Source organism: Typha angustifolia, chromosome 11 (genome assembly GCF_048772165.1).
Source record: "Typha angustifolia cultivar Huaian chromosome 11, ASM4877216v1, whole genome shotgun sequence".
Taxonomy (NCBI): Eukaryota; Viridiplantae; Streptophyta; class Magnoliopsida; order Poales; family Typhaceae; genus Typha; species Typha angustifolia.
This window is the reverse complement of record NC_133249.1, coordinates 12,995,062-13,022,425: the sequence shown is the minus strand read 5'-3', so window position 1 is coordinate 13,022,425 and position 27,364 is coordinate 12,995,062. Positions and strand designations below refer to the sequence as shown.

Genomic DNA, 27,364 nt, shown 5'->3' with positions numbered 1-27,364 from the left:
TTAATCTTTCAGCAGTTAAGCAAAATAATATTTGATGATAAAGACGCTAATTAGTTCATTGTTTTAGTTACGGCTACAGCAAATTAAATTCTATTTAGTACTAAATTTGAGCGGCAGTCTATTCTCCATAGAAGTTACCGAAGAAAATTGAGCGCTTTTCGAGTTGGTTAATCATGTATTTTTTTTTAAGGATTACTTTGGTAGTTGAATTAGAACGGTAAATAATTTTTTAAAAGTCCTATTTTAGTGAAAATGAGAGATGAACCACCGGTTAATTTCATTCTGACAATGATAGTTTTTTTTAAATCATTAATTAACTTATAAGGTTCCCAAATTAGGCTACAAATCCAATTTGCAGTCAACTCTGAACTTATAACCAGTTGTTTGATAGAATCTCCACCTACTCCACTAGTTGGGGATTGATCTAGCATAGTGATGGCGGCCTGACCCTCTTTAACTTCGAGCCAAATAAAACCATCGTTTTCTTCTACTTGGTATATTTAATGAAATTATAATTCGCTAGTAGTTAGATTATATCGTGGGTGTCAGAGTAAGTTTTTCAACTTTGAATTAGACCCGTCCAATTATAAAATTCCTATTAAAATTTGGATCAGACATGTATTTTATAAATCACACCTTATATTTTATCTATTTTATGATTCTTATTTCATTTTTAAAATATTTATATAGTTTTTATTTAACACTCTCTATTAATTTAAATGATACTAGCAAAGAAATATTTCATTATAATAATTTATAAATACTTATATTATCCATGCCTTTTTCAGAGTATGCACGAAGAGGAGAAAAAATAGTAGTGAAAATATTTTAGTAACTTTATCGATATCAGTTAGTTACAATGACTTCATAGTACTAAACGAGAATTATAATAAAAAATATTAAATTATAGAATATAAATTACAAAATAGGATACTATATTTTATTCATTGCTTAGGTAAGGATAGCATATCCATAATTAAATATAGCTCCGTACCTTATAGGCTGACGTTCATCTAAATTGAGTTTTTGCCCAAGCTATCTCTCCCCTAGCTTTTATTTACTATGGAAACACCTCAAATTTAATATTAAAATATATTTGTTTTCTTATAGCAGTCAATAAAATACTAAATTTATCAATATTTCTCATATAAAATAGATTAATAATTCAGTGCCTTCTTTTACTATTAAGTCGCTCGTCTATTTCATGTTTTATGTGCAGCAACACAAAAAAAGAAAAAGAAAATTAAAGACAATAACTTAGCTTAGTTTGTCGTGGAGTAGTTTATATAAATAAGTTACTGATGTGTTTACATTAATAAACTGTTGATAAGAACGAGGTAAATGTTTGTAAGGTTTTTATATAATTGTTTAAAATTTTTGTATGAGTATATACACAAGTTTATGAAAGTTGATGAATAAAATTGAAGCAAAAATAAGTTTTTGTTCGTGTTGGCGGTAACAATCTGATTCCAAAGAGTCACAATAAATTCGATCAAAATAATATAAATAACTTACAGATTACAGAATACAGAATTCTGAATAGTCGAGTCTAGTGTTGGACACTATCTCCTTAAGACCAATTCGCCCTCCACCGATTGCTTCTGGAACAGTGGACGTCGGTCTCCTAGGATACAATGACTGCCTTGCACTGGAAAGGAAGCAGTTTTCTAATGCCTTGATTGAATCTGAATTGTGCTGCACTCTCTTTCGGATGCAGACTCGACTCTAGAAGGAATGAACCAAGTTTTCTTCTCTGATGTTGTATTAAATTATGCAGACTGACAGCCTATTTATAGAGGTAAACAGGCTTGACGAAAAGATGCAAAATCACCGAATGGATGCACCTATTCGGGTCAGAAACTAATTTATAGTTACACTGTGAATGGATGCACCATTTGGGTCGAGTTCAACCAACTAACTGAATTAATTAATTGTTTATCGAAGGGACACACCACTTCGACCCCGAACCAAACTAGATTTGAACCCGTATCAGGCAAAAAATTAAAATTGGACTTGACTCGTGACCGAGCCGAGCTAGGCCGGGCGCCGCGTATGTGTGAGTTAAGTTGCATAATAACCTTTACCCACAAAATAGGTACCCCTTTTGGGGCCCAAAACCCATAAGAAGTTTGTTACTTATATACCATACTAACATTTCTCAAATATCCAATATGGTACTAAACTTCATTTTCTTTATTTTCCATTGCCATGATACCCACTTTAGAGCCAATTTTCATTCACTTCTCTTCATGGATTTGACTAAGTGAATATTTGACAATAAAGTACACTTTGAGCTAAATTAATTCCACCATTAAACCATCATTAATAATGTGTGGGCCCTACTTAAAACTTAGCTCAAAGTTAATAAAAATTCATGTCAAAAACATGAAATTACTAACAATTCGAACGTGAATTTTACCATTTAGATATATGGAGATTTTTTTTACCACATCTTAATGAGGTGGTTCTAACGTGTACAATGCAAACTAAGGTTTAAATTGAGGATATTCTGAAGGTGCCTTGCCTGCATTCAAAAAATTGGGATTCTATTTGAAAAAATTATATAACGTAATTTTAACCTTACCCTAGGTAGCTATTTTGATTATTCTTGATGAGAGAATGAATGACGACTTTAGACAAATGATGCTGAATCTATATTTTACTCATTATATTTATAATTGATTTGAAAGAATCATGTCTCGAGAGTTATTGAGATGGAAAGATCAACCCTAAAGTTATCGAGATTAAGAACCAACTGTGAGAAATGATGAATCAACTAGTAAGTTAGAGGTTGTTACATATTGAGTTGTAAAGATCAACAAGTAATCTATAAATTTCTATTAAATTAGAGAGGAGTATTATGAAATTTCTTATTGACTTATCACCTTCGAATGCAAGAGAAAGCCAAAGTTTAAATAGTAAAATATTTTAACAAACTCTAACAACCTAATAGTTATAACACGTGGCTACGTAAAACTAATTACAAAATATAATCTAATAGTTTCTTATAGCTGCTATAATTTTTAGTGATTAGTTTCAGTACAAATTTGAAGTTGTGGTTTGTCACCCAGGTTAGGACTTTTCCACATAAAATTTTTTGTGTCTATAATTGCTTATTTTCCCATATTGTTTCGCGCTATTAACTTAATAAGCAAGGGTTTGAAAAATCATGCCTATGATTGAAGTAGTTAGCATTTTCATCTAAAAGTAAAATATTAAATTCTTCAATATTTTACTAATAGTTACAATAATACAAAGAATTTTTTTGTATTAAGTTTGGAGCGTGGTCAATCTTAGTGAAAAAAATTTAGGAGAGTGCTTAGTTTGATAAGAATAAATAAATAAATAAATAAAGCTAAATCCAACTCATAGTATACCGTAATGCTGAAGTAGGTAGCATCCCCAAAAATTTATTTTGATCAACACATACATCTCCATATTCTATTTTTAGTTTTGCATTATTCTACCCTTCCATAAAAATTATGCCGTACCTCCCATTGCACTAGAGAAGACCACAATCCCCACTTTTAGAATGCTGCATTTTTTTTCATCCAAAAGAAGCTGGCCCATAGGCTCGGTGTTCCTCCTCCTCCTTCTCCTCCTCCTCCTTTCTCTTCCTCGTTTCTTTGTATAAATTTCTCGAGTACTTGTTGTCTATTCTGCATACGAAGATATAGAAAGAGTTGTGGTATTATTTCGATCATGTCATTGATGCGTGGGTTCTTAGAGAGTCGTGCGATTTTGTGAGAGATTTCTTCGTTGAGCCCTCCGCGGATACCCTCGACATTGGATATGATGAGGTTTGCTTGGATCCCTATTGTTCTTCTTGCCTCTCTGCTCTCCGGAGCTCTAATCTTGTTGGGTTTCTTCGATTTGTTCGCAAAGGGTCTCAGTGCTCGAGATCAACTCTTCTTATGAAGCTTGTTCTTCTTCCCTCCACCTTCTCCTTCTCCTCCTCTTTCTTCTTTTGCAATAGTGGTGCCGCCCCCTTCTCCTTCGGCAACGGCAAGCAACCCTAGTGCCCCGCCTCCTCCTCCTCTTCTTTGGCTCGACTTGGACTCGATTTGGCTTGATCCGGCTCAACTTGAATGATGCTCGATGATAGGCTCATTTTAGGTTTAAGTTGAGTTGAGCCGAGCCTGACCCCAATTCTAAGGCTCAAAATTAATTTCGAACCGCGAGCCTAAGTCGGAGTCAGCTCACTCAAGCTCGGCTCGTTTACATCCCCATCTCCGCCAGTGGCCATTGCCCATTGGCATGCAAAGGAAAAGTGGGGAGGACCGTATATCCTCTCAATTGTAAAATAAAATTTTGTGGATTTTTTTTTATAAATCCCTCTTTTTCATATTTATGTGGATTAATACATTTTACTCTTCTTGGTTTGGCAAAAACAAAAAGATCACTTTACCTATCCTCCTAAACGTTTTTATATTACTAAGTAAGCCTCGATTGGAGATTAAATTTAACACTAAGTGGATCTCACTTAAATAGGTGCAAATTTATATTTTATATGTGTGACTTATGAAGGAGAAAACCTTCAGGAAATTCAAATGCATTTTTACTGAGTCTTTGTAAATTCGAACGCCCACTTAGATTGAGTTAAACAAAAAACTACAATCTAGACTGAATCAAAGGATCTCGAGATGACGTTATGCTGAGCAAAATAAGACCCTAGTTTATATATATATATATATATATGTTTCACTGGAAGATAGCTAGTTATAGTGAAAATAGAGAAGTCTTATTCATTACTAAAGGGTTTGTAGGACGTACAACCCCTCTGTCTAAGAGGAGCCTTTTATTTCTCTCGAGATAATCCCCTATATAGCCGTAACTGGGTTTTGTACGTCCATACACCACGCTCATTAGCTACTACATCCCTCAGACCTCAACCTGAGACCCAATCCCAGCTTGAGATAATCTAGGGGTAAAGATTCCCAACTCATCTCCCCTGTTAAACTTCACCCTCCTGGCTTCCTCCCTCGAGATCTGGTACGCGTTCGCGATCACGTCCACCGGCAAACCACGGAAAGCCGAAGCCTTCCCTGCGATCTGGCTCACCATGGCGTTGCTGTTAGTCTTGAACGACACCCACTCGAACCTCTCGCGCACCGCCCGCTTCACCACCGCGTAGTTCTGAGGGATGACTAACAGCTGCCCTCGGCTCACCTCACCGTCGAACACGCTTCTCCCGCGGCTATCGACTGCCTGAACGCGACCGCGTCCTCCGGTCACGTACATTATGCTGTGGGCGTTGATGTTCCAGAAGGGTGTCACCATGGCATTCTACAATCACAGAAGATAGAAAGAAATTCTTTTTTTTTTTTTTACTTAAATAGAGGTGAAGGATTGAAAATAAAGTAAAATTAATTACGTACCCTGCGGCGGAGGACTCCCCTCAGAGCGCTCATTTGAACGAGGTTAAGGGCGGGGAGCTTCTGGTTATTGACGTAGGTGATCCATCCACTTTGTTGATTATAGATATCAGCGCGGTTTGGGTCATTAATGTTCTCTTTGGTCCTCATCGTGCAGAAGGCCTCATCCAAACCGTTGGATTGACGCCTCTCCTCTCTTCTCCTCTCCTCTTCCTCCTCTTCCTCCTCCTCCTGTGGCTGCTGCTCCCTTCTTGATGGTTTCAGCAGGTGTAAGCCGCGGTCGACGCGAACTATCTGGCCTCTTTGGTCGTTCTGGTTCTGGAGCCTCCTCGCCACTTCGTTGCTCACCCCTAATGCCTCGGCGAGCAGCTCGACGCTGAACCCGCTCAGGACGTTGTTTCCTGAGTGCTGCTCCTGCTCCTGCCCCCGCTCATGCTCATACGGCTGCGCTTGCTGGCTTCCCTGCCGCCGTCCGGCCAGTAGGAATTCCTACGTGAATTTTGAACAAAGTGGAAGGATCATGATACACATCAGAGCATGAAGTAGTAAAACGAGCAATGCTGAATGCAATTTATATATGAGAGCTCGTTAATTACCCTGTGCCTGGGGTCGAGTTGATTAGCACTGTTGCTGGTGTCAGACACGACTACAGTGATAACCGGAGCATCGCCGTCGTTGTAGCACCAGTGTGCGATGCCGGCAGGTACCGCAAGGATGTCTCCCTCTCGGAAGCGGATAATCTTCTGGTGCTCGTCTCTAAACCTCTCGCTTTGGCTCTGACCCTCCTCTACGACCTGCTCGATTTGCTGATGGAAAGATTGATAAGTCTCTGGGCAGCCAGGGAATATTTTCCCAGTTATACCTCTCCCTGCGATCACAACACCGTACACCATTTTTAACTGTGTAAAAGGATAGATAATATGCATAGAAGAACGACATATATTATCTGGTGGGAGGACAAGCCTTGAAGGACGTAGACGAGGCTAGGGGCATTGTAGTAGGAAGGCAGGAGAAGTCCTCTGGGCTGAATAATGACCCGCTTCGCAGACACGCCGGCACACCGGAGCTGCTCGTTGTTCTGGTCGAAGTACTCGATGAAGCCAGCTTCGGATTGTACCCGGCGAAGCGGCTCGATGGCGTCGAGCCTCTCGAGCCGGCACTCTCGTTGGGCACCGAAGCGGCGTTGGGCTTGCCACGGGCTTGTGGCTTGGCCCTGACCGAAGCCAAGTTGGGCCAAGGATCCATGAAACAAGACGAGGAAGCAAAGGGAGAAGGAGAGAAGGGAGCAAGTAGACATGGCTTCTTAGCTAGAGCACAGTGAGCAAAGCAATTAATGGCTGTGTGGGGATCAATGGCGAGATAGTGATTGGGTTTTTATAGGCCGAGAAAAAGCGCCGTAAGTTTGGATGCATGCGGAGAGGTTGCTCTCTCGTGACGCGCGAAGTCGGGTAGCTGCATAAAGAAAACGTAGAAACACAAAAGGGGCTTTTTTGTAAAGGTAGTAGACGAGCACACGTGGCATAGTGAAGATCAGATGCAGATTGCACTCTCGTACTTGTCTCTAATCTTGTAGTAGGATGCATGCGAGGTCGATCGGATGCGTTACACGAGTAACGTAGCGAAGCGTTAGACGGTTGCAGGTCGCCGCGTCTGGACTTGGAGCCCACAGCAGATGGTGGACAAGTGGCAAGTTCTTGGTGTCGGGATAAAAACCTTGATTTGATGCATATGATAAACTCAAGGGCTGAGGCTCTTCCTACTTAAGAACAGTGTGGATATCTATAATCAGCTGATAAAGAATAGTCCATTTAAGCAACCTTCGAGATAAGTAATTCAATAACTTATGCTAGTTTAGTAAATATATGTATATGTAATACTTCTCATGGTGATTAACACTCGGAAATTAATTAAGCCCTCATTTATTTTAGGATTATCGTTTTCTCTTTGTTTTTTTCTAGATTGATAAACCCAGCCAATAAAGGTTTTTGTCAGTGTTTATTAGAGACGCGAGGATACCTTGCTATTCTGGCGCTTATACACACCGGCCATAATATGTTAGGCGATGATACTAAAGTTGTTTTAAAGTTTAAATTTATATGTCAAATTAAGAGTACTTGAGTTAATTTTCACTTATTATTTATATTTTTATTTTATTTTATATCACATTAAATGTAATTATTATACTGCTATTGTAAATTATAAGGAAAATATTAGAATACTTCACTCTAAATTAGAATTAAAATTTTAAGAGTAAGAATTAGAATACAGTCATGCACCCGCATTAATTATAATATTCCTCAAGTGTACCAGATCAAGCAAGCACAACCCTTTCTGTTCTCTGAAAAGGCCCTTTTGATCGAATTGTAACGCTCTGCAAACAGTTGGTACGCTGCGACACGAACGAGCGTTAGGAAGTTTTTAGACATTCTTCTGCCTCATGCATCTCGAGGGGTGGTTCAACAATTCCTTTGTCATATATTACCAACCACTTCACGTACATCCAAACGTCCACTACTTTTTGTGCCTATAAATACTCTATCCAATCCACCCCACCTCTTCATACAAGCACTACTACTACTGCTGCTGCTGCTACTGCTACTACTAGCACTCAAACTAAGCCATGACGATTTCTTCTCCATCTTTGCTTGCCTTCTCTGTTTGCCTTCTGGTCTTCTTCTACGGGTCTCTAGCGCAGCTTGGCTACGATCAAAGCCAGGGAAGAAGCCCGTGGCATAGCCAGCATGGTTTCCGAGGCCAGAGAGCGTGCCGATTCGAGAGGCTTAGCACTCTTGAGTTCATGCAGCGCATACAATCCGAGGCCGGCTACACCGAATACTTACAAGAGAGCAATGAGCAGCTCCAGTGTGCCGGCATCTCGGCGAGCCGCCGTGTCATCGAGCCACAGGGCCTGACCTTGCCTTCCTACTCTAATGCCCCTCGTCTCGTCTACATAGTTAGAGGTTTATTTTTATTTTCTAGCTCTTAGTATTCTATGTTTAAATTATATGAGAAAACTAACTATAACTAAAACTACTATATAAACAGAATCTAATGAGTGCAATTGGATGCAGGAAGAGGCATAACAGGGACAATATTCCCAGGCTGCCCGGAGACGTACCAATCTTTCCAGCATCCAATGGAGCATCAGATGGAGGAAGGCGGAAGCCTGAGGGAGAAGTTCAGAGATGAGCACCAGAAGATCCACCGCTTCCGGGAGGGCGACATCCTCGCGTTGCCGGCCGGCGTCGCACACTGGTGCTACAATGATGGAGACTCCCCGGTCATTGCTGTCACCGTCTTCGACACGAGTAACAACGCTAACCAACTCGACGCGAGACATAGGGTAAGTAAGCATCAAAGAGAACCTCTTTAGTAATACTAAGCCGTGCTTACCATTTGGAAATTGCCAGGAATTCCTACTAGCCGGAAGACATCAGAGACAAGGCCAGAAGTTCCCATTAGAAGGATTAGGAGAGTCGGAAGAGCGGCGCTCGACGTCGGGGATGAACATCCTTAGCGGCTTCGACGTCCAGATGTTAGCGGAGGCTCTCGGTGTGAGCAACGAAATGGTGAGGAAGCTCCAGGGCCAGAACGACCAGAGGGGCGAGATAGTCCGAGTGCGGCGTGGGCTCCACATGATGAGGCCGGCAAGGATGCAAGAATCCCAGCCGCAACAAAACGACGAGAATCCAGAGGGGGAGGAAGAGCAGCCAGAGTCCAATGGGTTGGATGAGACCTTCTGCAACATGAAGACAAGAGCAAACATCAACGACCCATCTCTCGCCGATGTCTACAACCCGCATGCCGGAAGAATCACCAACCTCAACAGCCAGAAGCTTTCGATCCTCAACATCGTCCAGATGAGTGCTAACAGGGTCGTTCTCTACAGGGTAAATTGTTAGCTACACAAACAAAGTTCCCCGCTAACAAACTACTTTTTAATTTAGAAACATTTTAAGCTGATAGAGAAAACGATGTTATCATGTTTTCTGCAGAATGCCACCCTCACGCCATACTGGAACATCAATGCCCACAGCTTGATGTATGTGACAAGCAGAGAAGCCGGACGAGTCCAGATCGTCGACAACCGTGGTAGGACCGCCTTTGACGGCGAGCTCTACCAGGGGCAGGTGCTGATCATCCCACAGCACTACGCCGTGGTGAAGAGGGCGGAACGCGGTAGGTTCTCGTGGGTGTCGTTCAACACCAACAGCAACTCCATGGTGAGCCAGATGGCCGGGAAGGCGTCCATCTTCCGCGGCATGCCGGTCGACGTGCTCACGAACGCGTACCACCTGTCGAGGGAAGAAGCCAGGATGCTCAAGTTCAACAGGGGGAACGAGATGAGCATCTTTGCTTCAAGGTTCGGGAGAAGGTCTTCTTCTGAGTGATGGAAGTACGAGAGTAGAGATTGCTGCAAGTGGAGAGGTAGGTTATGATGAGTTCTGTTAGCAGCAGTAGATATGCATGTTTGAATAAATCCTGTGAGTGAGAGTGTTTGCTGTACACTCTTTATCTGGAATATGGAATAATAAAGTGAGATCTTCGGCTTTCTCTGTGTCTCCGTCCACGGATCGTTAATAGACTATTCTGATGTTCGCATATTAATCGAATGATATCTTAAAATTCTCATATCCAATTTGTCTAAATCTTGATTTGTTAGAAAGATTTTTTCTGGAGCTACAACATATCTAAATTTTATGTTGATCCGACGGCGGTATCTTTCGAGATCTTATTACAAAATTTCGTACCAGATTTAGTCTAAATCAGAGAATTAAAAGAGATTGAAACTTAGCCTAAAGGGAGATCGTAATAAGATCCCAAAAATATCAGTTGAGAATAATATCAGTTGGCAAAAAGAATCTAAATAGCAATTTACCTTGAGATCTTCGGCCTTCCCTGTGTTCTCCTTGTCGATTGAACTTGGAGGGTTAAGTTTGGGTCGGAATAGCAGCCCAACCGTGGCCGAAATATCTTGGGCTTCAAATTTTGGTCAAACAGGCTAATCGGACCATGGTTTTGATGGATGAGGCTGCTCAAGTGCAAACCACATTTCTCCCAGCAAATGCTTCCTGCGTGAGTTGCATCAAAAGCAGCTGTGTCATGTTGACATTATGCGAAAAACCATGTTCTATTAATTCTGTGAACAAACACATCCCTGCTTCACGAAGCAACAGAAATGGACACTTCAATTCAAGATGGATGTTAAGTACTATCATTTAAAAGATACATAAAAATAATTTGAAGATACAAAGTTCAACGACGCAGACAATATTTCTAAGGTTGAATACAACACTTTATTTCTGAGCTTGAACAAGATAACTACTATTGAGTAACAAGATATATAATTGTTTATTTCCGCCACGCATCAACTTCTCTTCCTCTTGCAGCTGCAGTAACAAAACACAACTTTCTTGAGGAACTCCTCCCTCCAGAGAGATACCATGGGTGCCCATTTCCATATGCTTGAAATCCTATTCATGCATGGTGGACATTATTTCCACTATTTTCCAGACTATGGTGCTGATTAATAGGTGTACATTCACAAGTTCTTCACGAAGGTGTAAGCAGCCCAATGTATGTCAAAGCACTCAGCGTCCCATGATAAGTCTTTCAACATCCCATCCTTGATCCTCCAAGCCCAGTGCAAAGGGTCATTCCTCTGCAGATGCAAATGCAATATTTATTTTAGCCTAGTCAGACTGTAACAAGAGCTTCACAGCAAACAAACTGGAAACCGGGACATACAATTTCATCGAAGGCTTGACTGAGGGACATATTTCCATATGTCGAGAGGATGTACTGTGATGCCATGGTGCTTCCGTAGTCATGCCACTCAGATTGCCTATTTAATTTCATATAGAAACTGAGCATTGAAATTACAATTCTATAACTTATGACTACACCAACCAACAGAAGCAGTTTACCTCACAGATTCATTTTGTGAGCTGCCGCCGTACTGATTCATTGTGAACTGCCTGCAGATTGCAGAAGCATCTAGGCAAGTTAAATTTCTTTACTCTTTCAGTACTTTGCTTATGTATAACCGATTACCTAAATCCATCATTTGTTAGCTTCATTGATATTGGTGCGGATCCATACTTAATTGCCTTCAACTGTTCATTTAATGATATATTTATGAAATCAGGAACCATGAAAATGCAATGGTATTAAGAACACAGCCATAGAAAGCATCATAAGTAGAGGACTGAATCTAGCACTAAATCAGGAACAATCATTGTTCTTAACGTACCACTATTTGTGACAATGGATCATGAAAGGAAGGACATAAAATGATATCAGAGCCTGCACAGATCAAATGCGCCAAGGCTTCATCATACTTGTGAACAAATCTTATCTCAACATCCTGCATATGAAAGTACACACAAATAAGATATGTAGAGAACAGAAATGCTGCAAAAGGAAAAATATTTCAGCTGGTGGCCTAATAGTGTGAAGCTCAGGAGAAGGTTTCAAATTTATTATGAAGCTTCAATGAGAGCACTAAAATAAGCACCTTACTAAACTAGTAGATCAAAATATTCACTTCTATCACTATTTTATGCCAGCTTAAGGACAAAGTCAACTTTAGGGGATAGAATAAACTTTGGGAAGCTGTATGTCTTTTATCTCAGACCTACAGTGGAAGTTTTTGGAGAAAAGAAAAAGGCAAAAGGATATAGAATAACAACAATTTACAAGATTCATACAAGAAAAATATAATCTAATGATTCCGGCAAAATTAAAGCTGGGAAAATATGACTCAGACAGCACATTAACATTTGACAAATTATGAGATTTGTCGGAGATAAGACGTATGTGGAAAACTTTATATAAGATGTAATGTGCAAGAAAATATATAGTATTTCCATTGATCTGAAACTTTCAACCAAATTTATAATCCTAATACTCTAATAGACAGAGAGCAGTAATTAAATGTTCACCAAGCTAAAGAATGTGTCCCACTATAATTAAATGAAATCCTCCATGATAGAAATGCAAACTCTAAATAGGCAAAAGGGTAACCAAAAAACCTATTACGGCAGTACAAAATATATGCTGAGTTGAATAAAAATTGAAAAAAGGTAACTTCTCATTAACTATGTGCTGATAAAAGTAAGCAAATATATCCCACTGATAGCACAAAGTATCATAGCCGAATCAAGAAAGATTTAAAGGGTACAAGAAGTACTGAATTTGCAACAGACAAGATAAATTATACTTAATGGTGTAAGACAAGGAAATGAAGTCTGTACCTATTTAGTTTGGTCACCGAGAGGGTCTTTCCTATCAGCTAATTTGTTCTCATATTTTCTCCTGGTATTTCAGATTTTATTCTGTGCTATCAAAATGTTTCTGCTGTCATAGTTTCAAGCTGCATCTAGTTATGGTCCATTGATGCTACAAAATAAAACCTAATAGTCTAAGATATTTACCATGGAAGAATGGCATAATTATTATAATATTACAACTTTAAAATAATATTGGAGTTGGAAAATATCAAGAGCCAAAAGGCATCCTTAAGCAATATTTATGCAGACATAAATGCCTTCAAACAAAAGGAGTTGCAGAATTTTTACCCTTAGATCATTTTGAAATGCTTTCAATGTAAAGTTTGTGACTGGCATTTTGGGTTCCATGAAGATGAACTGCAAATTACCACTACATCAGATATAGCAACAAAAGATAACTTTGTCATTTTAATCCTGGACAGTCACAAATATATTATTTAACCACCTGAGCACCCTTAGTTATGCCATTCTGAACAGATGCTTTCAGATAATCCATTGTAACATCAGAGAAACCAGAGATGCAACCCACCTGTAGCAATAGTAATAAAAAAATGCCATTAAATCAGGTGGCAAAGAAAAGAGAAAAAATACTAATACAAGTGTGAAGTGGTTGAGGATCAGGTGATGGTAGCATTAAACAGTGAGATACCACTTCGTGAACCAGTAATGAAGTCCAGAAAGTGAATAATATATATATAAAGTTGATGTGACATACGAGTATGGACGAACGTTGAGACAACCCAAGGCGATGTGCAAGTGCAACTTTACAAACAGCTTTCCCCTCAATATTATATGCAGAGTAATTTCTAGGAAGATAGTTGTCTTTGAACGGATCCCATTTTTCACCATCAAATCCATAAGGAGCAACCATTAACTTTTCCCTAGAAAAGAATGCATTAGAAAAACAAGCAACAATGTAATCCTGTTCAACATTTAATTAATGTCTATCAGCAGCACTTTACAGAGACGAAGAAAATAAAAAGAGAAATCACTCACTTATGGGTTCCTAATGTCGGTTCCAACCCATGGCTTAAACTGTGGATCAGCCTATCTCTGGAATCAGTTGATGACATCATAATAACTTTATTGGAGTAAACCATCCCACCCTGTAAAGATAAAGAATGACAAGAATCAAAACAATGTTAATACCAAAAACTTTACAGACTTTCCACATGAATTACGAGCAGAAATGATCAAAACGGACCTAGGGTTCATAGTGGCTGTACTTATGTATATAGGTTGATTAGGATGTCACCGCTCTGTACTAAATTGCATGAGTTATCTAAGTTCACATTCCACACCATTCCACAGGTTTCTAAATTCTAACAATGTTTATGCTTTTTCATTAAACAGCATCTTCATACTGGTGATGGTGATGACGTGCTTTCATAAGCAAGAGCCAACAGGTAGAAATCTTCTTTTGAAAAATATGTTTGACCAATGAAGGGACCGAAACAGTCTTCTGCAAAATATTTGATTACTTCCCATAAAAATGAAACTTATAAACAAAAACCGGATAACTACAGAAAGCTATTCAGAAAGTTAATTTTTATCCCACAAAGTTTACACGGCTGAAAATGTATGATCTTAGATCAAGAAAAAGAGTAACCTTTAAAATGTTGACAAGATGTGCCTTATCATTGTCCTGCAAACGATCAATACGATGAAGTCGATGAGGATCAAGCCCACAGAGTTCTAGCTTACTTGGCTGCTCAAGGCACTACAAAGATAAGCATTTTGTTAGCCAAAAGTCATTGAACAATAGAGAAGAGCAAATTCGTACAATCACATTTAAGAAATAACTGATAAAATATGTCCATGTGACAAGTGTTCTAAAAAATATACAACTCATTTGGAGTTTGGAGACAACTATCTGTTGGTTTAGAGAATACTTAATCTAAGATCTTTTCTACCCTATGTCTCTCGTACTTATATACCAATTTAGTATGTACCAAAAGATTGTTTCAGGGATCTTTTCCCTTTAAGAGAGGTTTTCACTTTGCATTGTTCAACACTCTTCCCCAAAAATCTCACAACCTTTTATTAGATCTGACATATTTTCCCATGAGGCAAAGTTGAAGTACTCAAAATTTTTGTTGATTGGAGGAAAGCTTTTACAACATTATGCTATTATTATCATACACATATAGTGGATGAAGGTCAATTCTGACATCTAGTTGGGCAAGAAATAAAGTTATAAATCAACTTTCTAGTAGAAAAATAAGAGTAAAATCCACTTAGACTGTCTGAATTATTGCCCATTTTTATATACATTCCTTGAACATTATTTCAATACACATAGAACCTCTAAATTTTTATATGCATTCTCCTTCTTAGCCCATTCCTCTCTCTCTTCGCTCCACTCTTGAGAAGGAGAAAGGAGGGAGAGAGATGGTTTATTTGAGGTAAGGGTATTTTGGTACATTCACCTTGCAAAAAATAAGGGTATAAATATCACAAATCTACTCACATATGTGTCACATGACACTTATAGATGGAAAACGTAACAAGTAAATAATGAAAAAGAGATTTGATAGGTTTCCAAGTAGTTTAAAGGGTCTGTATATATCAAAAAAAAATTCAGGAGTTGTATATGGAAATAGACAATATTCTAGGGGATCTAAGTGAAATTACTTAGAGGTGATCACCTGGCGGGTCGAGCTAAGTACGGGCCAACCAAGCTTAAGTATTTGTTTATAGTTCGGCCCACCAATCACTCAGGTCAAGCTAAAATATTAGACGCGTTACCATTAACTAGCCCGTGAGATATCGGGCTTTGGTCGACCATAACAAGCCAAGCATAATAGGCTAGATTTAAAAAATATTATATATTATCAAGCTGAGTGTAATAGCCTTCATGAAAATATTTTAGTTAGTTTTCATAGGAATATACTTATATAGTAGTATTCAATTTATTAAATATTCGATGTGGGCCTAAAAGACTATAAGACTAGACGGGCATAACAAATCGGACCACAGGCGAGTGGGCAAAGACCTAGCTCATGCCACCTATTACAATATTAGGCTCAGATTCGGACCAGGCCTGAGCGGGTCAGGCCCAATGATCAACTCTAGAATTACCCCTAAAAATAATTATGAAAGTAAACAAGACCAATACCAGGAAGATTTGCAGAAGAGAAGATGACAACACAACAATGTTATCAGTTTCTACAAATCCGTTACACCAAGTCTGAATGGTTACATATTCAATGATATTTGGTAGTTAAAGAATGTAAGATGGCTTAATTAGGTTAAAAAAATAATTGATAAGTTCAATATATGAATGTAGAGCGATTGACAGAAGAGTACTAGCACTAGACTGGATGATTAGAAAACATGACAGGAAAAGGATTTAGCATATATTGGTTTATCCATCATGAGCTTCTTTCACAGAAAAATATCTAAATTTGTTTCACTAAATAGCGGTAATAGAATAGTAGTCCATTTACTTGCATGCTGAGGTCATGACATGACAGCAATACTCTAGTAGCATGAAGTCCCTGAAAAAGAAAAACAAGGCATAAGCATAATTCCACTAAAAATAGTTAATCAATAAACTATTTAGAATTTTTGAAAACACTAAACTCCACTTGTTGAAAATTCATGCTCGGTAGTTAAATAAATAAATAAAATTCAAACAGCTAGTTAAAGATTTGTTCCTGAACTTATATTCTGAGCAGCTTCCTCATTTTTGCAACTTACACATCTATACATTACATGGTTGTTTAAAGATCTAATTCTGTTCTCAGCAACCCATTACTCAAAAATTTCAATTGCAGGGTACAAATTTTCTGATATTAGGAGAATACTGACCGAAAAATAAAGTTCACATATTTTTTTATAAAAGAAAGCATAAAAATCAATCGACTGGAGTCCTGGACAAGTTCAGACACCTCAAAACAAAGGAAATCTCCCCATCTAGGATTCAGGAATAGTATGAGCTATGTCTACAATCCATGTAAATAAAGAAAAAAGAATCATAAGATGTCATTGTTTAGTTCAAGAAGATTTTCACTTCAATTAACTGAGATAATATACTGACAAAAGTTTCATTTGTGTACAGATTAGAAAAATACAGTAACCCAATCTCAGCAGGAAAAGAAATGCCATCTCGATCCACAAAAGAAGCAATGATTTCGACGTTCCATTTTGAAATCAAGATCAGATAATTCAATGCAGCAAAAGCCCAATAACCAGCATTCAGGTATAAGCTATAGCAGAAAGCTAACCTGATGGACAAAAATATCCCAGAAAAGAGGTCCAACTATAGCAGTTTCCCAATTATGGATATGTAAAATATCAGGCTGCTTTCCGGATTTTACTAGATAATCCATGGAAGCACGGGAGAAATAGGCAAATCTGATATAGCATACAAATTTAGTTAGGAAAATAGAGTACATATTAATGAGTAAAGGTAAACATCATGAGCCCTAGTCCAGACAAAGTATATGATCAGCAGTAAGCACAAACTAATAGGATCACATGAATAAAATTCCATAGAAACATATAGAAAGCTTATCCTTCAAAGTTCAAACCATATGAAGATTATGCATTTCAATCCTATTTAGGTGAAAGGTTAAAAGTGATAATTTTTTGAGCAATCAAATTATTACATGCATATTGTAAAAGATCAATCAACAAACCATAATCTCTCATGATATTTTAAGTAATATTTATGAATAAACCATGCCAATTACACAATTAATTCTAAAATCTGAATAAACTTACCGCTCAAAGTCATCGGCATAGCCATATAACCTTTCACGGTTGAAAAAAGTTGAGTAGTACAGAGGCTCTACAAGTGTAAGACCAATACCATTGATGACACTGGATCAGAAAACAGTAGGTGAATCAGAACCTGGCAAAAGTGGAAAATGGAAGGATATGTATCGCTATTTTTTTATCTTTTTTTATCTCATCTCATAGTAGAGTAGATAAATACTTTCAATGCCTTAATGAAGGTCAACTGGTAATAGCAAGAGGAATAACAAATAAGATGCAGGAGACGTTGAGTTGTTAACATAATTTACCCTATCCATACTCTGTTTTTGTGCCACTGACCAGCAAAATAAGAATCAAACTCTGTCTCCAATTTCCTCAGCCCTTGAACTGTGTCAAGGTTTATGCTTGCATACCTGTTCAAATTGTATTTGTGTCATTAGCTAAACTCATATAATAGGCAATTTGGTAAATCATAACATCATCGTACAAATTACAATAATGAGTAGTTTGCCATGCAAGACAAACAATTATCTCAAAAATGTGAGAGATATCATGATTCAATGCCACAAACAATGCTACACCATTTGTTAACAAGTCAAATCAATATGTAAAAGCTGCTCATTTCTTGGAATCTACCATGACATGAATGCCAGGAAATTCTTCTAACAACTGAATAAAATGAGAAAGCTCCATGCACTCAAGTTTTGGTGTCAGACAAGCTAGGTAACAAATGTAACAAATATGAAGGTAACTATGATATTGTAACCAAAAACCTGAACACTCGAGTCTATAACTATATTCGAAAAGCTTACCTAATGGGTAGACCAACAAATCTAACAGTTTAAAGGGTTGTACAGTTAACTCCAACCCAGATGTAGGATATGATGCCCTTGATAGATTTTTTAGATTTTTAAATGTTACACTGAGTTTGAGATATCTTAGTTGACTACACAAAATATTCATACTCAGTAACTATTTACTTAAATCAAAATTGTCAGCCATGTCCTATTTCCTATGGCAGGAATTTAGGGGGAAAATTCATGCACTCATCCACCAATAGGTACTTAATACAATAAGTATTAGCAAGGGCTTTGGGACACGAAATGCATGAGGAAATACAACAGGATATATCAAAGACAAAAGCAAAGAAAGACATGAAATGCACCAGGGAACCATCCTGTTTTATGATTTTAAAATTCCCATTTGTACTTGGAAAGTATGCATGTATTTCTGTGTATACACCAGTTGTAAATAAAGTGATCTTGTTATGTCTTGTATTTCTATTGCATTGTATTGTAATGATTCAACTTGCAAGCATAACAACATTATTTGTAATAAGGAAAATGAACGCCCTCCAAGGGTTCAGGCTTTCAGCATGACATCTTGTCTACAGAAAATCTAAATAAATTAAAAATGGTTAGCAGGTGAAGTATTTACATCATAATTAGGTTGACCATGCAGAACAAAGACCTTATGTTATCCGAAAATTAGCCTGCCAGCAAGAAACACTCAGATCAAATCTTTGTAACACAAACAACTATGGTTTCGTCCTTTATATGCATAATCATATGATTCCTCATCAAGATCTTCTCTATGTTTCAGAATCTAGAACATTTACTAGTATCCAAGTCTTTTTACATATGAACAAGTCACACAAACTAAAATATTAGTCATAAAGGAAGGGTTAATAAATTGCACATGCATAAGCAATGTCGTTCAACATAAACACAAAACTTACTTGGGTAATATGACCTCCACTAAGTTGCCCTTTCTTTGAAGTGCACAAGATAAACCTGTTACATAGGATGCTAAGGTTCCAAAGGAAGCAATTGGTTCCATTTCACTACAGATATGCACAATATGCAAAGCTTTTCTGCACACCAAGAGTAATTTGTCAAATATAATTAAATGACCTAGACAACTAAGTAAAAACCATTAAATGAGTTGACAAGCCACATCCATCTTCTGCATATCAACAACTTACTACAGGCCAATAATATTAGGCAATTTAATGCTACAAAGTGTAACAAAAACACCAATTGAGTTAGACAAATACATGTAACATAGACAACCAAAGCATCAATATATCAGAAATTTGAGATGAAAATGTAGAAATAAGATAATAAAATATGAGTGGCTACTTTATAGTTAATTTTAAAAAAATACACATGATTCCTCTGTCATAGCTACATGAATGCAAGCAAGCACTAAGTAATTTCTCAAGCTTGTTGATTGATACTTAGTAATATACTACTACCTTCGGCTTGAGTTGATCATACTAGAGTACAGGTGTGGGATCATTAAGGTTAATTTGGGTTCATTATTATCTATTACCTAAGTCCAGCGAAAAGAAACTACTAAATTAACTTGCTTGTTGCATTTCCTTCAAGTGTAAGAAAACATACCCAATCATTTTCTCTGAAAATTGGCGAAGTTCTGACAGCAATTCCATGTCAGTTTTATGATGAATGCCATAAAAGGCGTTATGCACAATTACTCTATTGTCCATAACCTTCTTCCTGAGATCAGATGCCTCTCTTGTACCAACCATACCTGAAACAACCATTGAATCTATTCGCAGTAATAACTCACAAAAACTTGAGGGTGTCGTCAATCCATTGTGAGTACCTATGATAAGAAAGAAATGTCGCTATACCAAAATCAATAAAGTGATTAGATGATAAATCATAGAAAATTATGTGATCATGCAAATTTGTTCCATATAGATAATCTTGCATGGGATTCATATCAAGAAAAACATAAATTACTGTTTGCTCCCCAATTGTTTGGCCTAATTTTAATTTACCCTCATATACTTTAAATTTAAGCACTTAGGCTTTAACAAATTCGATTAGTTAGTCTAATTTCTAAATTTTAATTTTTTGAAGAATAAACTTAATTAGATATGAAAAAGATAAAAAGATGTTTAATTACCGAACTAGTTTAGAAGTCCCTAAATTAGTTTAGGGAGTCCCTAAACTTAAAGCAAACAAGACCTTAAGTCTCCTATGATTTAGACCAAGTTGCAACTATTAGTTAGTAGTTAACAAGAACATGGAAAGATTTAATTAACCCAACGAGATATAGTCTGATTTGAGAATGATAGAGATAGTTGAGTCATTTGGGTAACTTACTTATGGTAGGAAACATTGACGCCATTGAACCATCGTTAGTTTTGGATAGAAAATCTACTATTTGCAACTTTGTCTAAACCACATAGGACTAAGTGATTAAGTTTGAAATACACAAAGGTAAGTTGAAATAGAGTCAAATCACATGAGAATAAAGTGTATTTTGCCCGAGAGTAATATATCATGTCAATTTAACCTTTTTATGATGAAAATCAATCTTCTTATTTCTCAAGTTCCACTACTTGGTTACATTGGTTATGCTGAGGGAATGACATCAGAAAGATGTTAGTAATAATAGTCATATATTTCAAAACAAACTAAGAAAAGAGCGTGACGACCATGATAAGTTATCGCATAGTAGAGATTGAGAATCAATGTGTTTACACAATCAAATCTTTGTACAAGTTTGTCGAGAGTATTGTTGGGATTATGGAAGTGTAAGATTCCTATCAAAATGAGCTATGGGTGGATTAGAGAAATCCTAAAATTGAGAAGTCTAGACCCTTGGTGGAAGATTTGAATAGCAATAATCACATGGTCCTTATGGCTTGAAATGAATATGCACATCTTCCAGCAATATAAAGGTAAAAGTGGGGATGAACTTTTTCCATTAAGACAATTTGGCGCTAGGTAGGGAAACAAGGAGAAGAGCAAGTAAGAAGGAGAAGAGGTTGCTGCAACTCTGCAGACCTACAAGGGCTTAGTCTGGACCGTCCGGACAAGTAAAGCTTAGATCCAACTGTAGTTTTTCAAATCGTTTGTATATAGCGTAATTTTGTCATCAGGTTCTATATTTCAAGTTATATAATTTTGTGATATGTAGCCCAGATGGGAACACATTGTAAATGGCTTTATTTTGATGTTAAACTCTATCATCATTGTCCAATCTTTATTCATTTTGAAGGGTAATGGTTTGGTATATATGTTTCAGTAAACAACACATTTAGCCTTTTTCCAAAAAGAAAAAAAACCAATACGAGAAAGAAATTCATTCCTTAATCTATCATCCTGAAAAGTAATGAAATGTATATCATCAATAGGGCTGTCAAAATAAATGAGCAGCTCGAGCTCGGGTAAAGTCGAGCGAAGGCGAGTCTATAACAAAAAATAAGGCTCCAGTTGAGCCACTCTTTAACTCTCTTTTTCTTATTACTACAGAACATCAGTGAAGATTTCTCTCTTCACCTCAATTCTGCAAAAGGAATTATAAACATAGAAATTTATCAAATTCAGCTTGAAATTTATTATGGTTTTGGGTAAGTTTTATCTTTAGTTTTTAGGCTTTACATGTGAGTAATTTTTTATTTTTTTATTTTTCTATTATTTTTCTTAAACTTTTAAAAAAAATTATGCATTTTTAAAGAATATTTAAAATTTTACGTAATTAAAAAAATAATCTGATTCAATATGAGTGGCCGATACGACCAGTACAGCTGATGTGTATTATTTTTTCTAGTAATCGATTCCGATCTTGATACTGAGTTTCGAAACCTTTATTAATCCACCTATTTCACCCCCATTTACTCTTTTACTTAATCTCTCAACCATTATGAACATAGTTTACTCCTATAATATGGTCAAACAATTTGAATGCATAAAGCAAGTCTTACAAAAGCTTATCTTTTCATGCTCAAACATTGATCATCAGCATCCAAATTGCTAGATTTTTGCAGCACTAGAATTTACCAAGGTATCTTTTCACCTTAAGTACTAAGATCAACGAAGATCAAGAAAACAAAAACAATGAGACAGTCCAGTGCATGGCTTATTAGCATGGACCACAGATAAGCAGATAAGCAGTTACACTAACCATGAAATTACCCCAAGTATATTGAAGTTTCACCCTTTAGGATCATTGCAAGTTTGCAACATTGTTGCAAAAATTAATTGCAGACTTTAGGTTGATAGACATAACGATTGCTATGGAAACTAATAACATATAGACATATCTGAGCTCAGGACTTATTGAGAGCAACTAGAATAACATATAATAACATAAGTGCACATAAATCATACTTTTGGTGCCAGCTTCATCTTCACCTGCTTGTTTTCCTTCCTCCAATTGTTTTACTCTCTCCAATAGCATTTCATTTTCTCTTTGTATTTTCTTCACCTCTTCCATCGCCGTAAGCCGTTGTTTGTTCAAGTATAGAATATCTGACAAATCATTGAGGAAAAAATGAAAGAAAATTCTAGAAGCTTTTGTACCATACATGAGAAAATAGACAGCCATGAGGAAACTATGTATGATATTTGATAATCATGATTGTGAGCAAGTAATGTACAAACGAATTTGAGCAAGTAAGACACTTGTGTTTTAAGAAACAATCAAGAACAACATTACATGAAGTTAAATTACATGATAAAAAGGATACATTGTACAAACGAATTTGGTCTTAAAATGTCTATCTCTATAAAGCTTTCTAAATTAAACAATACTGTACTAGATTAGGAAGCAGAATGAGAAACAACAACTTTCTATAAAAAATGCAACCAGACTAATTAGGGTTACAAATTCTAGAAATAGACGATAGTAAGTCGCAGAAGAGGCCTTACTCTGCTGAGCATCAGTGAACAGCTTCCAGATGTCACTATCATTCATTTCTACTTCTCTCTCAGAAGGTGAATGTGGTTCCTGAGACATCCATCACAAATTCATCATGCTTAAACTTTAAAGGGTAAAAAAGTCTAAAACAAAAATAAAATAATAAACAGATATCCTTACATACCTCGAAGATATTCATCTCCTGACCTTTGAACCTAAATTGCATTAACAAACAAACTATTAAATGCCGCTGCTTCCAAAATTAAATAAATGAAAATTAAGAATACAAATGATGCTTTCAAATTTCAGTAAGCCGAGATAATTCAAGCAGAGATGCATCACGTCGAACATGTGATATGCAATAAAGGTTAATCCCACCATTAATTACTTGAAAAGGTATTGGAAATTTTAAATCTCCCAATGAAATCCCAATCTATATCTAACATATCGAGGACTTTAAAAAGGAAATCATACCCTAAGCAAACGATTCTTCGCGGCACGAGAGTTCGCCGGGAAGGAATTATCGAGTGGACGAGATGGAGGGAGGGAGGTATTGTTGCGGCGGCGTTCCATATGGCCTCCATGGACAGACGATGCTACCGCGAGTCTTGTGCTGGCTAGAAAGAAGAAGAAGAAGAAGAAGAAGAAGAGGTGAATTCTTTGGTCTAAGGAAGCGCGAATTTAGACGCTCTCGCACTTCGAAATGTGCATCTTAATTCCAGAAAGCAGTGGCAGAGATGGAACAGTGAATAGAAGCAATATCCGAACCACGAAAATTTGCAGTTTAAACTCTGTCATTTTGACATTTGCATAACACGCCCCATTTCGAAAGAACTTGCATTAAGCCACTAAAAAGTTAAAGTTGCATAAATGTAACTTTTATTTTTTGGGCGTAGACGTTGAATTAATATTTAATAAATTTTTCACAAATGCACTGTATGTACCATCTAAATTTGTTATAATTTGTTTTTAATAGAATTAGCTTAATTGTTTAGGTTAGATCCTTTGTCTAACCTATAATCTATTAAAAAAAATTAAGAATTTAACTTGAAGGCAATGTTAAATTAAACTAATCGATGGTGTTTTTGGGGAATTTTATGGTAATGGCAAAGTATGAGTTGTAAATAGTGGAGAAGGCAAGGGTCAAATATTCTTAATTTAAGGACGCTAGATAAGGAGCCGTAGCAAGCGACTATATATAAAACATCGATCTGGTTGTTTAGATATCATCCACGTCATGTAAGTGGCTAAGGAGGAGACCACCATTACTTGATCGATATATAGCAAGCGAGTCTTAACCAATGGGAAGTGGAGCACCATTCCACTCCTTCAAGCACTCGAGCATAGGATCGAACACCTTCCCCACGCAGATGGCAGCAAACACCTTATCAAACTCCTCTCCCGGCGACTTCACCTTCTCGCCTGTGAGGTACCCAGTTCCCAGCTCCTCCCTCACGAACTTGTACAGGGGATAAGACCTGCACTCCTCGATCCTGTTCTTGATTGCAGAAGTAGTCCTGTTCTCGAAAGCGATTCTGGCACTTTCCACCTCTTTCGGCAGTTGGGTCTTCAATTCCTCTTCGAAAGCTGTGATCTTTTGGAAGATGGAGGTGTTTGCCTCTTCCTTCTCGCTATTGAGGAGGGCGTGCTCGACTAGCACCTGCCTCAGCTTCTGCATCAGAGGGTAGGTGGAGCTGCACGGGTCGTCGGCGTAGGCGAAGACGTCCTCGCCGTCGACGGCTCTGATGAGCTCCTTCTCGCAGAACCGGGAGGGGTGGAGCTCGCCATTGACGCCCATCGTGAGGACCTTCTTCGCCACCTGGCTTACGGTGTTCCTCACGGCGGCCTTCAAGTTCTCCTCCAGATGCCTCAAATCGATAGCTTGGCAAAGCGCGACCAAGTAGGTAGAAGACATCAGCTTCAAGATCTCAACGGCTTCCGCCGTCTTCTGCGATGAGATCAACCCGAGCGAGTTCACGTCCTGGTTGTGTTGCTCCGCGCTTTGGACATGGTTGGTCACCGGATTTGCGAGGAATTGGAGCTCAGAGCAATACGCCGCCATGGCGATCTCCGCGCCCTTGAACCCGTAGTCCAAGCTCGGATTCCGACCTCCCGAAAGATTCGAAGGCAGCCCGTTGTTGTAGAAATCGTTGACAAGCTCCGATAACTGCGCAAAGATTAGTTTTCCAATGGCGGCGATCGCCAATCGAGTGTTATCCATGGAGACGCCAATCGGAGTCCCTTGGAAATTACCGGGAACTTTATTCCTCGAGACGTCGATCAGTGGGTTATCGTTCACGGAATTGATCTCCCTCTCGATCGACTTGGTCGCCGCCCGGATCACTTCGATTTGGGGACCGAGCCATTGCGGCGAAGTGCGAAGCGCGTAGCGATCTTTCTTCGGCTTTTGGAGCGGATCGAGCTCGTGAAGCTTCTTGGCGGCGCTCATGTAGGAACTGCCTGCGAGTATATGCTCCATGACGGCGGCCGCCTCGATCTGGCCTGGATGATGCTTTAGATTGTGGGTGAGGTGGTCGGTGAACTCCGGCTTCCCTTGCATGACCTCGCAGAAGACGGCGGATAGGATCTCCGCGAGAACGGCGAGGACGTTGGCTTCGAAGAGGACGATGGCAGCTAGGCCGGACCCGACCGCCGTGCCGTTCACGAGCGCGAGGCCCTCCTTCGGCTGAAGCTCGAAGAAGCCGCCAGAGATTCCGGCGAGTTCGAAGGCTTCGGCCGCGGTGAGGGGAGATCCATTGGGGCCGATGGCTTTGGAGTTGGGACGGCCGGTGAGGATGCCGGCGATGTAGGATAGGGGGATGAGGTCGCCGGATGCGGTGATGGTGCCGCGGAGAGGGAGGCAGGGAGTGATGTTGGAGTTGAGGAGGTTGGTGATTGCTTCCAGGATCTCGAAGCGGATGCCGGAGTATCCCTGGAGCAATGTGTTGACCCGGACCATCATCGCCGCCCTTGTGGTCGAGGCTGGCATCGTGTGAGCTGAAGCATCACCGGAGCCGAAAATTCCAGAGTTGAGGAATCTACAACAAAATTTAAGATACGTGAGAGAATGATACTGTTATCTAATAATAATTTTTGGCCACTTTATAAATTAATTATTTAAATATTCTAAATTAATTTACTATTACCCAGTATAATACTACAAGAAAAAGAAATAGCGATAAATATTGTACGCTGATATAAACTTCAAAATAGAAAGGTAGTCTACTAGTCAACTGCATATATTTGTTGACTTTAATATTCAACTGCTTAAAATATTTTACCAATATTATGTAAAAAAATAATTATAATGACAATTCCAAAGAGAAAAAATTTGTGGCAAGAATATTAAAAAAAACTTATATGATTGGTTCGATATGACAATTTACCTAATGAGTTCCTTCTGAAGAGCTCCTCCTTGCGTGGTTCTCTTATGGGAACTGGCCCCAAACCCAGCAGTGACCCCCATGTTCTCCAATACCCACTCACGACTCGCTCTCACCCCCGGCCTCGCCCCTTCCGAGAGCTCGACCCTAACCCCCTCGCCTCTCATGGCGATCGCCGCCACCTGAGATATCTTCAAACTCGCGCCCTCGACTCCTCCACCAAAAGCTTCACCTCGTCGAGGTGGCTCCCGGCCATCGACTCCGCCGCCTTGGCCCAGTTTGGGGGGTCCTTATTGTGGACCTGCGGCGCACAGTACTCCCTTTGGAAGAAGTGGCGGGTTGAATGAGAGGACAAGGGAGTGAGGAGAGGAAATGGAGATCAGAGCTTTATTTCCTGAGGGATGGGAGAGTGGAGGGTGGAATTTAAATAGAGAGGGGGAGATTAATCAAAGGGCGATCTGGACCGTTGGATCTGCATGAATTCCAACGACTAATATAACTCTTGAACGAGGAGTTCTCTTCGTCCACTATAGTTGGTTGGAGGGGTTTGGTAAGCGAGCCGCTTCACCGATTTTTCGGATCGGAGAAATTTGCATATAACACCTCAGCATAGGACTAATTGAGAGCATCCTTTCTCTCTTGATGTTTCTCAAATTATGGCGAAAGTTGTTACTATGTTCTTAATATATCTATGATCTTATATTTAAGTTGATAAAAATAAATAAATATTAATTATGTTTGTTACTCGTATCGTTATCATATTATTATATATTATTATATACTTATATTTTAAAAAAATATTGTCAAAATTATCAACAAAACTAGGTGATAATGCAACAACTTTAGTGACTAAAAACTCACCTCAAAACTCAACTCATATTAATACATCTTGGTATTTACTTTTTGATATTATATA

At 38.3% G+C, this 27,364-nt stretch overlaps 4 protein-coding genes across 6 annotated transcripts; 1 reads left to right on the top strand and 3 right to left on the bottom strand.

The window, feature by feature from the left end:
- Nucleotides 1-4,881: 4,881 nt before the first annotated feature.
- LOC140770619 (cocosin 1-like) lies at nt 4,882-6,672 on the bottom strand. Its single transcript, XM_073111872.1, has 4 exons — nt 6,339-6,672; nt 5,972-6,243; nt 5,379-5,864; nt 4,882-5,286 (listed from the first exon to the last, which is right to left on the bottom strand). Exons 1-4 carry the CDS (start codon nt 6,670-6,672, stop codon nt 4,882-4,884), a joined length of 1,497 nt encoding a protein of 498 aa, XP_072967973.1.
- A 2,206-nt stretch (nt 6,673-8,878) lies between these two features.
- LOC140770618 (glutelin type-B 5-like) lies at nt 8,879-9,817 on the top strand. The gene is made up of 2 exons (XM_073111871.1): nt 8,879-9,265; nt 9,371-9,817. Exons 1-2 carry the CDS (start codon nt 8,879-8,881, stop codon nt 9,764-9,766), a joined length of 783 nt encoding a protein of 260 aa, XP_072967972.1. The 3' UTR covers nt 9,767-9,817.
- A 738-nt stretch (nt 9,818-10,555) lies between these two features.
- LOC140771164 (probable starch synthase 4, chloroplastic/amyloplastic) lies at nt 10,556-23,836 on the bottom strand. 3 transcript variants are annotated; one of them, XM_073112595.1, is made up of 20 exons: nt 23,540-23,836; nt 23,250-23,280; nt 23,077-23,155; nt 22,561-22,677; nt 19,795-20,017; nt 19,128-19,262; nt 17,698-17,802; nt 17,396-17,494; nt 16,897-17,026; nt 16,117-16,167; nt 14,277-14,387; nt 13,664-13,773; nt 13,383-13,548; nt 13,113-13,196; nt 12,956-13,024; nt 11,629-11,742; nt 11,430-11,491; nt 11,303-11,353; nt 11,124-11,220; nt 10,556-11,037 (listed from the first exon to the last, which is right to left on the bottom strand). In XM_073112595.1, exons 1-20 carry the CDS (start codon nt 23,647-23,649, stop codon nt 10,918-10,920), a joined length of 2,064 nt encoding a protein of 687 aa, XP_072968696.1. In that variant the 5' UTR covers nt 23,650-23,836; the 3' UTR covers nt 10,556-10,917. The 3 variants fall into 3 exon arrangements, with proteins under 3 accessions (XP_072968696.1, XP_072968697.1, XP_072968695.1); XM_073112596.1 differs by having other exon boundaries at nt 19,795-19,942; nt 23,540-23,835; XM_073112594.1 differs by having other exon boundaries at nt 22,537-22,677; nt 23,540-23,834.
- Nucleotides 23,837-24,200: 364 nt separating this feature from the next.
- Nucleotides 24,201-26,795, bottom strand: LOC140770427 (phenylalanine ammonia-lyase-like). Its single transcript, XM_073111624.1, has 2 exons — nt 26,452-26,795; nt 24,201-26,103 (listed from the first exon to the last, which is right to left on the bottom strand). Exons 1-2 carry the CDS (start codon nt 26,613-26,615, stop codon nt 24,360-24,362), a joined length of 1,908 nt encoding a protein of 635 aa, XP_072967725.1. The 5' UTR covers nt 26,616-26,795; the 3' UTR covers nt 24,201-24,359.
- Nucleotides 26,796-27,364: the final 569 nt, after the last annotated feature.

Excerpts from the sequence above, each read along its gene's own strand:
- LOC140770427 (XM_073111624.1), bottom strand. The coding sequence starts at position 26,615 with ATGAGAGGCGAGGGGGTTAGGGTCGAGCTCTCGGAAGGGGCGAGGCCG. Across the intron at positions 26,104-26,451 it reads CTTCAGAAGGAACTCATTAG|ATTCCTCAACTCTGGAATTT; the intron begins GTAAATTGTCAT and ends ATTTTGTTGTAG.
- LOC140770618 (XM_073111871.1), top strand. The coding sequence starts at position 8,879 with ATGAACATCCTTAGCGGCTTCGACGTCCAGATGTTAGCGGAGGCTCTC. Across the intron at positions 9,266-9,370 it reads ACAGGGTCGTTCTCTACAGG|AATGCCACCCTCACGCCATA; the intron begins GTAAATTGTTAG and ends TGTTTTCTGCAG.
- LOC140771164 (XM_073112594.1), bottom strand. The coding sequence starts at position 23,649 with ATGGAGGCCATATGGAACGCCGCCGCAACAATACCTCCCTCCCTCCAT. Across the intron at positions 20,018-22,536 it reads AGATGAAGCTGGCACCAAAA|GTACTCACAATGGATTGACG; the intron begins GTATGATTTATG and ends TTCTTATCATAG. Across the intron at positions 14,388-16,116 it reads GTCATGACCTCAGCATGCAA|TGCCTTGAGCAGCCAAGTAA; the intron begins GTAAATGGACTA and ends TTATCTTTGTAG.
- LOC140770619 (XM_073111872.1), bottom strand. The coding sequence starts at position 6,672 with ATGTCTACTTGCTCCCTTCTCTCCTTCTCCCTTTGCTTCCTCGTCTTG. Across the intron at positions 5,865-5,971 it reads AACTCGACCCCAGGCACAGG|GAATTCCTACTGGCCGGACG; the intron begins GTAATTAACGAG and ends AAATTCACGTAG. Across the intron at positions 5,287-5,378 it reads GGGGAGTCCTCCGCCGCAGG|AATGCCATGGTGACACCCTT; the intron begins GTACGTAATTAA and ends CTGTGATTGTAG.